General features: G+C 52.0%; 1 protein-coding gene across 9 annotated transcripts in view; it reads right to left on the bottom strand.

The window, feature by feature from the left end:
* Window positions 1-3,562: 3,562 nt before the first annotated feature.
* The window catches only part of ZNF618 (zinc finger protein 618), a 199,328-nt gene continuing 187,423 nt past the window's right edge, over window positions 3,563-15,467 (bottom strand). For all 9 annotated transcript variants that reach the window (XM_047768222.1, XM_047768228.1, XM_047768220.1 and 6 more), the window contains 2 exons: window positions 12,150-12,251; window positions 3,563-11,467 (listed from right to left, as the gene is read on the bottom strand). In XM_047768222.1, the coding sequence (XP_047624178.1) occupies window positions 9,951-11,467; window positions 12,150-12,251 (1,619 nt within the window). In that variant the 3' untranslated portion in view covers window positions 3,563-9,950. The remainder of the gene's footprint in view (window positions 11,468-12,149; window positions 12,252-15,467) is intronic.

Here is a 15,467-nt window from a genome sequence, read left to right as displayed (position 1 = left end):
GTTTGACTTTTTTTTTTCTGGTCATAAAATATTTATTAAGGTGTACTTTAGGGAGTACAGTCAACATAAAACTAAGACTACAATATGAAACAGTTTCAGTCCACTCAAAAAGTCAGCCTCGTCCTCCATGCTCTGCAGATGTAAAGCCACCAAATTTGTGGGCCTGGCCTGGACTCTTGGGCAGAAGTGGGCGGAGTCAGGGGCAGGGACCCAGGCAAGGGCTCAAGCGACAGGCCCTCTTAGCCTGGAACTAACAAATGGCATCATGTCCTGTGTCAATACCTTGCCCCCTTCACGCCTAGCAGTTTGAAGGTGCTGCTCTGAAGAGGGATACTTTAAAGTGACCTGAAGGATAAATGCCTAAGCCAGAGGGTACAAGCCACAGGTGGGCTGGCTAGCCTCCACTCAGTCGGTGGATGGGATGTTTGACTCAGGGATCCTGCACAGTTATGAATTCACCATTTAAAAACGGACCTTCCGGAGTTCCCACTGTGGCGCGGGGGAAACAGTTCCAACTAGGAACCATGAGGTTGCGGGTTTGATCCCTGGCTTCACTTAGTGGGTTAAGGATCTGCTGTTGCAGTGAGCTGTGGTGTAGGCTGCAGACACAGCCTGGATCCTGCTGTGGCTGTGACCTAGGCCAGCATCTGTAGCTCCAATTCGACCCCTAGCCTGGGAACCTCCATATGCCACAGGTGCGGCCCTAAAAGGCAAAAAGAAAAAAAGAAAAAAGAACAACCCCACATTTAAAAAAAATGGGCCATCCATAGAAAAACCTAGGCTTCTAAGTTTTCTTGGAAAATAAATTCCTGCTGCCCCGGGCCTGCATGCTGCACCTGAGTTGAGACCCCCCCCCCCCCACCTAGACCAGGCTTCCCCTGCGGGTCAGCAGTCCCACCTGCCACACTGCCTGGTCCTGGGGACATTTCTCTCCATGCCATTTGCTAAAATTTTCACTCCAAAAAATTCCCTTGGATCCTATCTTTTCCTTCAGGGGCAGGAAGGGGTGGAAGCCCATCTGGGACCCCAGTCAGGAGTCCACTCATCCCAGAAGGCACCAGAATCCTTCTTAGCCAAGCAGCTGCCCTGGTGACTCATTTGATTCTTAAATAGTCTTGCCTCAAATTTTCCCTTAAAGATAATAACTAGTCATGCTCATCTCTGTTACAAAATAGATGTGGCTGCTTAATAAAGAAACATACTTAATGGCTGAGTAATATTCCATTGTGTATATGTACCACAATGGAATATTACTCAGCCATTAAAAAGAACGAAATACTGGCATTTTTAGCAACATGGATGGACCTAGAAATTATCATGCTAGGTGAAATCAGCCATAGAATGAGACACCAACATCAAATGCTTTCAGTGACATGTGGAATCTGAAAAAAGGACAGACTGAACTTCTTTGCAGAATAGATGCTGACTCACAGACATGGAAAAACTTATGGTCTCCAGAGGAGACAGTTTGGGGGGTGGGGGGATGTGCTTGGGCTGTGGGATGGAAATCCTGTGAAATTAGATTGTTATGATCATTATAAAAAAATTAAAAAAATAAATATACATGCAGAAAAAAAAACGTAAGTTTTTTTTTTTTTTTTTTTTTTTTTAAAATCCAGAGGCTGGCCCTTCAGCCTCTACAGGCTCTGGGCCACACCCTGGCCTTATTGGATGGCGACGGTCCCAGGTTGTGGGGGAGGGGCCGCCCAGCTGGAGCAGGACTCCTGACTTTTTTGTTTGAGATCCAGTAACAACTCCTCTATTAAACTTCAACCCCTGGCTCAGGAATGTCCACTCGGTACACTGAACAGCAGGAAACTCCCACAGTTCAGGGTGCAGGGCCGATGCCCCTGGGGGGCTGGCCCACACTTAACTGCAGATTCGTGCCCTCAGCCGTGCGATTTGATGGAATTTGCTCAGCTGATCAAGCAGCATGTCCTCCTGGAGGAGAGCGCCTGTGTTTGGTGGAGGAGAGGGATGAGGCCAGACCCAGTTTTACCTCTGAATGGCTGTTCTGGCAGCAGCAGACCTGCTTCAGGAGAAGTTGTTGCCTCCCCATCCATTCAAGCCACAGCTGTCTTCTGGTGGCATCTTCTCTCCAGGACTTGCCTTTAGTCGACTTTCCAAGCCATGCATCTGTGTGCGTGTCTGCAGCGTGAGGCTGAGGCTGAGGATGGCAGAGGGGCAGGTCCACCCAGGCTGTGCCCCCGCTGGAGGGCGCCCATGGAGGGCGTGCTAATCCTTTTTTTTTTTTTTTTTTGCTTTTTAGGGCCACCCCCAAGGCATATGGAGGTTCCCAGGCTAGGGGTCGAGTCGGAGCTAGAGTTGCCAGCCTATGCCACAGGCGCAGCAACGCAGGACCCAAGCCACATCTGCGACCTACACCACAACCCATGGCAACACTGGATCCTTAACCCACTGAGCAAGGCCAGGGATTGAACCCGCAACCTCGTGGTTCCTAGTCAGATTCGTTAACCACTGAGCCACGACGGGAACTCCGGGTGCTAATTCTTAATGTGACCAGAGTTGCGAGTGCATCGGAAATTTGGCAAAGCCACACTCCCCCCCAGACGGAGGATGATCCAATAACGCTACAAACCTCATGCACATGGTTTGGGAGGCCAAGGCCGAGGGGCAAAGGGGCACGAGGCCTACAAGTGACAAGGTGAACGTGGACATGTGCTTTACTTAGGAGATAGGTGCTTGGCCTCCATGCATGTGGGGAAGTCCGTGAAGGCAGTGGGAGGGTGGATGGGGGCGCTGGCTCAGAGGAGGGCAGCGTTTCAGCAGCCAGTGGATGGGGAAGGAGCATCAGGGAAGGGGACACTGTGGGAAAGTTCCCAGGGGGACCAGGTGGGCTGGCGCATCGGGACGCTGCTTGGAGCTGCTGCAGCAGAGGAAGGACACCAGAGCAACCTGGCACAGCTGCCCGGAGGACCCACCAGGCACTGGGTCTGCACCACACCCGGCATCCGGGCCCTGCCTGAATCTCTCCTGGGGTGGAGAGTGCCTTTCCTTGCAAGGCAGGCTTTCCATTCCAGGCTGTGTTGGGGACAATGTGTCCAGTCACCGGGCTGAAATGCGTCTCCATAGCTCCCCCTGACTCTTAACTTTAAGTCACAGATGCCATCAGGAACTGGACAAGAGCCACCGACACTCTTACCCCAAAACCAGACAGTCCACACAACATACAACGTCACATGAATGACCTCTGGGCAAGGTGAACTTGGATGAGTCCCTTAGGCGCTGGGCCTGCAGGACTCAGGTTAAGTCCATCCCTTCTCCCAAAGGACACAGCAAGGTTCCTGGAGGCCACATCTTCTTGTGGCCATGTCTCTCATTCAGCAGATGCCGCCGCTGCTGACCCAGGTCTGGTGCTCAAGGCGAGCAGTGAGCTCAAAGGAGTTGACAACCCCGACCACACCGTGCTGTCCCTTGGGGATGGACTCCAGCTGTCATCCCCCCAGATGTTCTGCCCTCTGGTCCATCTCTACTCATCAGAGCCCCGCTCCTACCTGGATGACGGGGACCCAACCCCAAACCCAAGAAACAACACCACAACTGCCATCTTCCTAAAGGTCGTTTTATTGTAAAACCATAAATACAACACTGACATGAAATCATTTAGGCAACTGATCCTCTCTAACCATTAAAAGAATGTCTTTCTGCCTTGGCATCAACCAACCGGGAAATAATGTTGCGAGAATTCGGGGCGGGGTGGGGGGGCGGGGAGGGGGTGCTGAATCCTGGGATGGGGCTTTTGGCAACATAAGAAACCAAGTGGAACCTTCCTCTTCTCCCTGGGAACGTCCCACTTCCGGACAAGGACAGACAGGTAAGAACAGCAACATTTAAACAGCTCAGTTTTCAATTTTATTACTTTGTAAAAATCTTTTTTTTTCTTTTTTTTCTGTTCCTTTCCTCCATTTGACGTCAGTAAAAGTTTTCGACATCACAAAACTCATTTGGCTGTAAATGGAGAAACGGTACCCAAACCAAACGAAACCGGAAACGCAAAGGACAAACAGAAAGCCCTAAATAAACCCTCCAGGTGGGTCTCGGGGGTTTACACATCACGAGAACTGTCAACTCAACCCCCATGCAATGTTGACTCCTTAGATAACTGTTGGATCCACACCAACGACACCGGAGACCGAGAACAATGTTTTTGTTAATTAACACAGCAAGGGTGACACTAGGTAACTTTTTTTTTTTTTTTTAAATACAGTACATGGTTCACAGGGTCACAAGATAACCCTGTATAAACCCCTTGTGGAGACTTGAGCCAAGCACTGGCTGTTTATAAAAATATTGTGTTGCTACAAAAGTATAAATTAATGCTACCGGTATTAAGAAATATTAAACACATAAAACTTATAAGGATTAAGAAAAATATTCATTAATACCTGTAGAAAACTCTGGCCTAAAAAAGATATTTTTTTGTGTTTGTTTTTTTGTAAATTTTTTTTTGTATTTTTTTTTTTTTTTAAGATGACTTTGAGTTTCTTGCACTCGAAGAGAGAGACACAGTCAGGTGTGTCTATGGTATTGCCTAGAACGTCGTAACTACTGAGAAAGGATGGGGGGGGCGCACGCACGTGGTTACTGAGGGGGGCCTGGGAGGGAGGGGCACCAAGGCTTTCTCGAGATTTACCTGATGTGAAAGAATCACTGACATGACGTTTGTGGGGAAAAGAAAAAGGCAGGATCATCACCGAACAACTGAAAATAATTTAGGCTTTTTAAAAAATATCTCTGCTTCAGGTGGTTGTACAAAATGATTTCCTGATGCTTGGGGTCTGAATGGCCCTGGACGCGCTGCCCGGCGGGTCCCTCTGTCTCCTGGCTGGCGCGCCCCCGGCCCCATGCCAGTCCACGAGCTCGCCCACTACCGTGGAACCCGGCCACCCTGGCGGGGTGGGAGGGAAGGGTCCCGAGAGGGGACCGGCTGGCACCTGGGTTGTGGCAGGACCCCCCCCCCACTTCCGGATGGCCTCAGGCCCCCTCGGTCTCTGCCACCCTGGACTTCCAGAAGTGCCACAGGGATGCTGGGCCCCTGAGGTTGCGGACAAGGCTGGGCTGTGCCCCTTTAAGGAACTTTGGTTCGAAGAGTCGAGGTGCCCGGAGGTGGGATGCGTGGGTGGGGAAGGACCCCTGGGATCCTAATGCTGACACCCAGCTGCCAACCTAGCAAATCCTTCTCTGTACAGGAGTTGGATCGTTAAAGCGACGCCCGTGGCGGTGATGGGACATGAACAGACCACACAGCAACCCGACGCCCTTCACCCTCATCAAAGCGGGAGCAGGTGCCTCTCTGCCCAGAAACCACAGGGCCCCTTCAGGGAAAGGCCGGGCTCCACTGACCACGATCCTCAAACCCAAACAAAAGAGGAAGAAACAACAACAACAGTGACAACAAAATCCTCCAGAGAACCCTGCAAAGGGCAAACTGGGAGGGAAACACGGGGGAAAAACACCGCATCATTGGTTCACCATAACTGGCCTAGCAAACTTTAGCCACAGTGACGAGGGGGCGGGCCCCTTCCCAGTTCTCCCACTGGCCCAGCTGGATACAGAGGGCCAGGGCGGGGCTGCAGGCCCGAGACTGGAGCCCTCCACCTACTGTCTCCAGGGCACAGCCTGAGCCTTACTTAGCTGCTTGGTTTTGTCGAAACCAGCAGCCTTTCTAGAAGCCCTCCATCAGAGATGTCCCATGGACAGAGGTGTTGCTGCCGTTCCCAAGGCAAGGACAGAGCTGTGCACCTGCCCTGGCTCAGCGGGGCAGGAGGAGGCTGCCAGCCGTGCCCTGGGTGCCTCCTCGTCCCGTCTCAGCGAGCGCATCTATCGTGATGGCAACATCCAGGCACGGTCCCCTCCTGGGCCACGTCTCATGGGATCGCCCTTCTCCATCCGCACCCCTGCTTCACTCCAAACCTTTCTTGTGAACCTGTGGCCCCGAGACGGTGTGACAGCTCTCCGGGTGCCCACTTTCCAGGGAGTCTAGTCTAAGTCCAGGCGCAGGCTTAGGGAACCCCTAAAGGTAGAGGGTCAGCTTCACAGTGGAAAACGTGCCTTACAGAGTTTTTCTCTGGTGTGTTGTGAAAGTGCAGGAGAGAAAGGAGCCAACTGAAAGAGAGGACGCTTGCCACCCTGCGGAGATCGTGTCAAGAGTCCTTCCTAGAAACCTGGAGACCCAGACCTTCTCTGCTGCGCCATCGGACTGGCATCTCCTCACCAGGAAACCTCAGCCCCCTTTTACCCAGCCAGGAGTCAAGCCCTGAACGCCCAGCACGAGGCTGTCAGGTGGCCTGGGGGCACGATGTCTTCGCTCGCAGACGCAGTAGCGGGCTTTCTATACCGTGAACCCCAAGAAGAAGAGCAGCCAGAAAGGAGCTTTACCCGGTGGCCCCTCTGTCTTGTTTCCTGGTTTCCAAACACCATCTGGAGGGAGGCTCTGCTGGTGGACCTGGGCACAGGGAAGGAGAACCACGTGGGCACAAGGGCCCTCACGACGACTGGTTGGCACTGCTGTTCCCGGTGGAACTGGACTTCAGTGACTTCAAATCTGAGAGACCCCCGCCCCCATGAGGCTGTGGTCCTTGGCTTGAGATTTGGTGGTGGAGCCGGCTGACCTCCGATGAGGGGGAATCCTGCAGAGGGGAGGTGTGTTTTCTCCATCTTCCCTCGGGGGGCTGTGTACGTCCACACAAAGGCCAGTCCTGTCCTTGGAATCACGTGCTTCAGGCAAGTTATGTCCAAGTCAGCAGGCAACCAACCACTTGAGCTGCAGAGTCCTGGTGTGGACACAGAACTGGGTAACAGAAGACAACATCCTTCTGAAGGTCAATGCCAGGCTGGGGGCTAGGAGATGCACGGGAGGAGCCAACCTCGATCCTTTGGCTGAGCTAGAATTTGGATAGGGTGGATATTGCTGGAGATAAGGGGCCAGTGGCTGGACCTGTGAGATCTTTGGGTTTTATCAAGCTGTTCATTGCAAGGGCATTGCACTATGGGAAGATGCCTGTGTGGGAAAGAAGACGGGGAGGGGGGACTCCTTGGTGCAGCCATTCCTGTTGGTGATGACAGTTTCTGAAGAACCACAAGCTGCAGGGGAGAAATGACAAGCTGCCACATTGCTCCCATATCTGGCTGAGGCGGCCCGGGGAGACAGCTTTTGGGCTACCTAGTGGCACTCGCATCAAACCTGAAGAGCAAGCCAAAGCCCCAGGGATTGAAATGAGGTGGAAAGGAGGACGACAACAGGAGGTGACACATACGACTAGATTCCAGGGGTTTAGTAAGACTTCCTCACATTCTCGTGCTGGAGGGCAGACATCACAGAGCTCCGAGGAGGAGGCTTATCTCTGGGCTGGGTCCTGATGGCTCTGCAAGGAAGCGAAATGCCTCTTTTCTAACTAAGTGGCCCACTAATCAGGCAACACCGGCACAGCTCTGCTCTAAGGAGAGCCAGGATACGTCTCCAAGGATTGGCTCCTACCAACCACACAGAAGGGGCAGCTCCTATCCTCCTGGCGTGGCTCAGAATGCCAGGTCACGGACCCTTCCCTGGCAGCAAAGCAACGGTGGAGGCCTTTTGTTGTAGGCATCTGTCACCCATCAGCAGCCCTGCAGCCACCCTCGGGAATGTCCCCAAAGGTCTCAAGGAAAAGCCTGTGGATGCTCCTGTACGCTCCAGGAAGCGACGTCAGGTGACTGTCCAGAGTGGACGGAGGCTCTTCTGATGGCACGACCCCAGTTGGAAATGCTGTAGAGTAAATATGAGAACTTCTCCGGGAGAGGAAGTGGCATGGTGGTTCCTGAGACCATGGCTTGCTGGAGGGAACGTGGAAAGTGCCCACTTTGATGCAGTTCAGTGTGTCCGAGACTCGAGGGTTAGTTCTCATGAGGCAAAGTGAGCAGGCTTGGCACCTGGGACAGTGTTCTGGTCCATGATCCTAAGCCTTGAGTTTTCAATTAACTTTGCTCCCCCACCTTGACTGCCATGGACCAGGGGAGAGGGCTGTTGTACAGTGCTTTTTGTAGTCGAGGTATCTCGAAGTTGAACAATGTTTTATCACGAGGAAGGGATGGAGTGGACGAAGTCACCCCAGCATGGCCGGAGGTGCCTTTGCAAATGGCCCCCCCGGTGGCGGTCATCCTCAGCCTGAAGCCCTGGGGGTCACCAGCTCTTATTCCACAGCCAGGGCACCGGGAGGGGGTGGGGACCACATGGGACCACCAGCACCTTATACACGGAGAGGTGGGGTCAGGGGTGGGGGGTGGCTGAGCACTGATCCTGATGGGACTACCTCTTAGGGGGAAAAGGGTCTCCCTGTGGGCGTTTGGGCTGAGGGTGTGGACTCTATAAATTGCTCACGGAGAGAAAAGCCTAAAAACATCTTTCACAGCATCACGTTGAACGTAGCCTAAGGCCATTCCACCCTCCAAACATCTGTCATTTGGCCCACAAGGCACCGTGCTCAACGACTGTCCCAGAAGGAGGGCTGAGGCTCACGTGGGGGGAGCCCCCAGGGCTGCGGGCACCGGAATCCCCGGGGGCGTGGGCCTGGGCTGTGATGGATGTGATCGTGGATCAACGCAGGAGCCCCTGCGGAGCTGGGAGCGTCTGGGACGTGGCGAGTAGTGTAATGCACTCTGGGTATAGAAATCAGACATTCGCAGGACCAGACACAGCGAGCCAGGAGGGCAGTCTGCTGCTTACATTCAGAACTCCTAAGCCACACGCTTCCCTATGGCTTCCGCCTCACCCCACATCTGCGAAACCTGTGACTCCAACCCCACTCCTGGTCTCCGCACAGCACAGCCAAGTTCACAGTCTTGGCTGCTGGAATACATGGACAGGGAAGGCTAATAAAAACCTTAGGATATTGACTATACCACTGAGATGAGCTAGTTTACAGTGTGATTTGAGGAACAAAAAGGGCAATAAAAAACAAAACCCCCAAACCCTCCAAAACATAAGTTATAGACATTCAGTGCCTCCTAGCAGAGTCTAAATCAAATTTGAAAAAAAAAAAAAAGGTAAAAACGGCTAAAACGTTAGGAAAAAAATTATTAAGGAGTGGAGACAGTATCTAAACTTCTTTGAAAAATGTCTTTTTTTCCCCCCTATATTATATTAAAAAGCAAAAGGTCAGCTTTATATTTTTAAAGTCTCCTTTCCTGATTTGGGGAGATAGATAGGTGTGTTTCTAAGGCGGCTGCCCCGTGACACCCAAGGGTGTCAGGAAGGCAGCAGCTCAATGCCCTGAAGGTGAACGAGAACGAAGTCCAGTGCAGAAGCCGTCCATCTGATGCAGTTTGGAGAATCCATGGCAGGGCAGCCGGGGGATGGGGTGGGGTGGGAGGGTCAGGAAGGTTGGGGAAGAGGACAGAGGGCCGAGGGAGGCTGGGGGAGGGGGGGACCTCGGGGTGAAGGACAGAGAGCGTCAAGTCACTTCAGATCTCAGCTGCCTGAAAAATTTACATCAGTTTTCTACCAATCTGCACACCTGAAAATGGAGTCTTTTAAAGCCCCCTTACTGAGAAAAGGAGATGAAGCATCTTCCCTCTTTCCCAAACACTCAGCTTTCCTGACACGCCCAGTTTAATGCACACGCGCCCACGAGCAGGCAGGCGTGCGGACATGCACCAGGGGAGTGTGTGTGTGTGTGCACGCGGGTGCGACACCTCTGCGGCCACGCAGATGGGCACGCACATGCACACGCACACTGAAAAAAAGCACTTAAGTTTTCCAGGGGGCATTTATAATGAGGTCCACAGTGTTTAGAACTTAAATTCTTTTTCTTTGTTTGCGACAGTGTTGTGGGGGTTTTTTTTGTTTTTTTTTTGTTTTTTTTTCTAACGTTCTCTTCTCTCTTTATTTTTATTTTTTTTCCTTGTCCTTTCTCTCTCTCTCTCTTTTTTTTAAATTTCCCCGTCTGGAAGTCTTAAAGCATGTTGGATTTCAGAAACATGAGTTTGTTCATGTCTTCTGGACTGAGCAGTCGCCTCCTTTTGATGAGAAGTGCTTGTTCACACATATTTACACACCCGCTCCGGGCCCCCACGGCCGGCACCGCAAGGAGCCAGAAGGCGAGCTTGGCGAGTTTCGTGTGCTTTTGGGTCACGCACGACCAGTACTGGAAGAGATCCGGGGTGGCCTGGAAGAGGGGCTCCTGCAGGTAATCGTACACCTCGTTCTTCCCCAGCCGGTCATCGTCCTGAGCGGCGGGGTTGTCGCCGGGGGCCGAGCGGGGCTTCTTGGCGGCGGGCTCGAAGTCCGCCTCCTCGGTCCAGGACTCTTTGACCTCGTTGATGAGCTCGCACACCTTGCCGATGATCTCCTCGTGCTGGTAGGGTGGCACGGGCCGCAGCTTCTGCTGTGGGTCCAGGATCATGGCCACCTTGTGCGCTGGATGCACCTTGAAGTTCTCCTTGAGCGCCTCCAGGAAGAGGTGGCACAGCTTGCTGACGGTGCCCGCGTCGTTGGCCTTGGCCGTGAACAGCTTCTCCAGCCTGACGTAGGTGGGCAGCACGAGCTGCAGGGTGGGCTGGCTCTCGTTGCTCAGCTCGATGACCGCCTGCTTCACAGGCGTCAGGATGGCGGCCAGGTTGCTGAGCAGGTGCTTGTTGAGGCTCTGGATGAGGTTCATCTTCTTGGCCCGGCTGTAGAACTCGCAGATCTGCTCATAGCGCTCGTGCACCAGCAGCAGCGAGTCTGTGACCGAGTTCCAGCAGGGCGGCGGCGAGGTCTCCTCCAGGGAGCCGAAGGTCTCCTTGGCCAGGCCGGTGGAGCCGGCCAGGTCCTCACACACGTTGAGCAGCTCGATGACCTCGTGCATGCTGCGGGCCTGCAGCGTCCGCTTGCTCAGCACGCTCTGCACCACCGAGTTCAAGGCACAGGCTGAGCAGCGAAGGCACATGCCGGCCTTGGAGAAGGCAGACGCGCTCACCCGGCAATCCGTCACGTACACTGTCCTGATCTCTGACATCACGAACTCCGACAGCACGTTCTGCACCCAGTGATGCACCAGGTCGCCGCTGTCACGAATGTCCGCGCCCTTCACGCCCAGCACGTAGCTCTTGATGTGGTTGCCCTCGGCCTGGTAGGCCGTGAGGATGTAGCAGGAGTCGGGGCCGACGCTCTGTGAGTGGCAGGTGACGCCGATGCCCAGGCAGGCATTGCTGCCCAAGGCGCACGTCACCTTCACCTTCACCTGGTTGTACATGCGTGGCAGGTGCTTCAGGGCCAGTGTATTGAAATTGCCCAGGATCTCGGTGACCGAGAAGGCCCCGTAGCGGGCGCCGCTGTCCACCAGCGTCTGGGCCAGCTTCAGGAACTCCTTCCCGCTCACCACACTCAGCGCGCCCAGGTCGGCGCACATGACCCGCAGCAGCCGCTCTGCAATGTTCTGCCGCTCCTTCTCGGGGATCATGCTGTTGGGTGTTAAACCACTGGCCGTGGCTGGCAGGGGACACAAAGAGAGGTGTGATTAATCTTGGCATTCAAGACTTCTTGGTCTGGCAGTGGCCTAGTCCTCAAGCATCTAGTATTAGGAATTATGAATAGATTCCTTCTTGCACACAAATTTGCAGTCCTGGCCATCTTTAACATGGGACAGTCTCGTGGGAATGAAGTGCTGTGATTGATTAGTAATGCCTATCACGGGTACGGGAATGGAGGGTGGTGGCATGTGTGCAAATGCCTGCTGCATGTGTCCTTCACCTTGACCTCTGAAGCCAACTAGTCTAACCTCTTCCTCATGATATGAATGGCCTCTAATACAGGAGCCCCTACAGAATAAAATACATGAGGCCACAGTGTCAGGGAAAAAACAGACAAGAGAAATTATGGAGAGTGGATCCTAAATCTGATTCTGTCACTACTTTGTGTTCTCTGACCACAGATTGTCACCTCGCCCCAGGCCTCCTCTGTCCATCCCGTGAGGTCAGGATTCTCATCAACACGGTCCCAGGTCAAGTGCTTTGGAAACTGTTCTGTGTGGTCTTACGTCACCATGGGAGGGCCAGGGGTGGGGATGGGGGGCAGAGGGGAACAAGCAGGGCTGGGCAGAGGGTCAAGGGGTGCATGGGGGCGGGGCAGACTCTTCCCAGGGTCCAGCGTCCAGAAGCCCGGAAAGACCTACTGTTGTTGGCACTGTTCCTCTGGGCCTGGGGCTTCCACTTCTCCTCCACAACGGCAGGGGGCGATCGGGACTGGTTTGAGGCGATGTTGTTCTCATTGTCCGCTGCGGGCACAAAGGGGACAGTGTGCTTCCCTGAAGCACCAGAGGCCTGGCCTCTGGGACTCAGGCCTGGGTTCAAGTCCTGGCTCCTCAGCCGACTATTTGATGCCTGCAAAGCCTCATTCTCATCATTTGGAGAAATGAAGATAATCACACAAGAGCAGGAAGGACCAACAAGAGACTGTACAGGGAAAGAGCTGGGCACAGAGTCTGGCACAGAGTAAGCACTCAGTGAATGGGAACCACTGAGTCTGGCTGGGAGCCCCGACCCCGGGAGGGCCCCCCCCCCCGCCACCCCGCCATAAGCACAAAATTCTAGCTCTGAGACTGGGGAGGACGTGCTTGTTACACCCCAAGAGGCCAACAGCATCTCACACTCTCGTATCTTTAAAGAACGCTTTCTCATCTTTTCAGTAATATTTACTAGAAACTTAATTAAATGAACACAACAAAACCAAAGCCCTCTAGGACATGAAGTATAAAATTCTCAACCCCCTCACTACATACAGGAAATGGAAACTGAAGTCCAGACACAGGAAAGGATTTGCCCAAGATCACACAGGACACCAGCAGTGGAGCTGGGATGGACCTCCCAGGTCTCCTGGTTCCTAGATGCCCATGCCATGCATCGCCCTAAGTTTTGTTGAGGTGCACATGCGCCATTGTATTCAGTTTAGGTGGTGGGCCTGTGCCTAGTCTCCCCTCTACTCGGTCACTCCTTGACATTTTTGTAGAATCATTCCTAGGACAGATGGTCTGCCTTACATGTTTGTCATCACAAACTGCCACACAACTTTTTATCACGCGATATTCCACAGACTGCTTAACTATACTCCAGGGCCGGAGTTTCCTTTTTTTTTTCTTTTTGTATTTTTAGGGCCACACCTGCAGCATAGGGAGGTTCCCAGGCTAGGCATTGAACTTGAGCTGCAGCCACAGGCCTACGCCGCAGCCACAGCCACATGGGATTCAAGCTGCGTCTGCGACCTACACCATAGCTCATGGCAACGCTGGATCCTTAACCCACTGAGCAAGGCCAGGGATCGAACCTGTGCCCTCATGGATACTAGCTGGGTTCATTACCACTGAGTCACAATGGGAACTCCCCAAGTCCGGAGTTTCTGGACTGTGTCATTCCCAACATTACCATTCTGCTCTGTACCTCCTTGTCTAATATTCCACTATTGTTTCTCTGTGCTCTTTTGTTGCTGATGTGGGTGTATCTCCTTAAGACGTCATCTTACAGGTAGAATTCACAACCTGGGGATATGAATGGGTCAGTCAGTGGCCCCTGCGCAGGGCTGCCAGACAGCTCTCTTGCACTCTTCTCAATTAAAGGCATCAGGCCTTTGAGGTCAAGGCCACGCTTTCCATATCTAGAGAAGAGACTTCCCCAGTGTCGACACATCCAGTCAGCCCTGCAAGGCAAGTTCAGAAACATCTGGGATGTGCATGCCAAGGAATATTTTGCGGCCACTACTAAGGTGGTCATGTACCCTGGAGTGACATGGGAAAATGTGTAAGATAATGAAAAGCAAGCTCTAATCATTTCTTACGTATTATTTATATATATATTTTTGGTCTTTTTGTCTTTTTCTAGGGCCGCACCTGTGGCACATGGAGGTTCCCAGGCTAGGGGTCTAATACAGAGCCACAGCAATGCCAGATCCGAGCTGCGTCTGCAACCTACACCACAGCTCACGGCAACGCCAGATCCTTAACCCACTGAGCGAGGCCAAGGATTGAACCCGCAACCTCATGGTTCCTAGTCGGGTCTGTTAACCACTGAGCCATGACGGGAACTCCATATATATGTATTTTAGACTCACAACTCAACGAACGAATAATGCACAAACCTATGCATCAAAAATAGAGGGGGGAGTTCCCATTAAGGCCGGCCTGCTGTGGGAACTGCCCACCATATCCAGATGCAAACAACCATGAATCATGATATGACCGCTTTCCAACAGGCAGCCCAGGGTGTGAGCCCAGAAAAAGAAACAAATGCTGTTAAGCTTTCTGACCGCCCCAATTACTACCTGGAGGCAGTCCTCAAGCTGCAGCAAAGGGGCAGGGGACTGAACAGAGCCTGTTGAAGAGACGGAGATCAAGGTTCAGGGAGGCCCAGGACATCCAGAATTTACAGGGAAAAGTACTGAAGAGGAGGCAGTTACAGAAAGTACGCTAGAGACTACAGAGGGGTTCCCTGAAGTCTTTGCTGAAATGACTCTGTCTAGGGTCGGATTCCACCGGACCGGGGAAAGAATCACTAAAATGCAGTAGGCTGATAATTCCCAGGGCTCCCCCATGGGGGAGATGACCGGCGTCCCCTCAATCAGAATAGAGAGAGCTCAATGCATGAGAACTTGGATAGGGTCCCCTTACTGTGGGGCTAAATTAGCCACAGATTAAGGGCTAACCAAACCCACCCTAATACATTTTAAGAGCAAGCCTCCAAAGTACTGAAGTGATCCCACGTAACAACCTGTAAGCCGAAGTTTAAGACTCTAAAAAACACAAAATCTAGCACCTAACAATATAAAATTCACAGTGTCAATGACTTAATAAGTATTAGACATTCAAAATAGTAGGAAAATATGACCTATAACCAGGAGAAAAACCAATCAATAGAAACAGACCGATAAAGGACAGAGATGATGGAATTAGCCAATGAGCTTATAAGAGCTATTGTAATTATCATAAATATGCTCAGAGTTATAAAGGGAAAAATGAATATTATAAGGACAGAAACGGAAGATGTTAAAAAAAAAAGCTAAACTAAAATTAACCACTCAAGTGGAACTTCTAAATATAAAAATAAATGGTATAGGAAAACTACACTAAATAAGATAAGAGATGATTAGATGCTGCAGGAGAAAAAAATCAGTGAAGCTGGAGACATGGTAAAAGAAATATTCCACATGAAACCCAGAGAGGGTAAAGGCCTGAAAATAGATAAATGGAGCATGCACAATATTCATCAGTTTAACATGCATGTAATTGGAGTCCCAGAAAGAGGGGGTGAGGCCGAAAAAATATTTGAGGAAATGGCCGGAATTTCTCCAAATTGGATGAAAACCATATAAACCCAGGTTCTAAAAGGTTGACTGACCCCACGCAGACGAAACATAAGGAAAACACCATCAAGGCACAGCATCATAACCAAACTGTTAAATACCAATGCCTCCTAGAAGGTGCCATAGAGAGAGGAAAATTAAG

The sequence above is a fragment of the Phacochoerus africanus genome, chromosome 2 (assembly GCF_016906955.1).
Source record: "Phacochoerus africanus isolate WHEZ1 chromosome 2, ROS_Pafr_v1, whole genome shotgun sequence".
Classification (NCBI taxonomy): Eukaryota; Metazoa; Chordata; class Mammalia; order Artiodactyla; family Suidae; genus Phacochoerus; species Phacochoerus africanus.
Note: the sequence above shows the minus strand (reverse complement) of the source record. Positions and strands in the feature narration are given on the sequence as shown.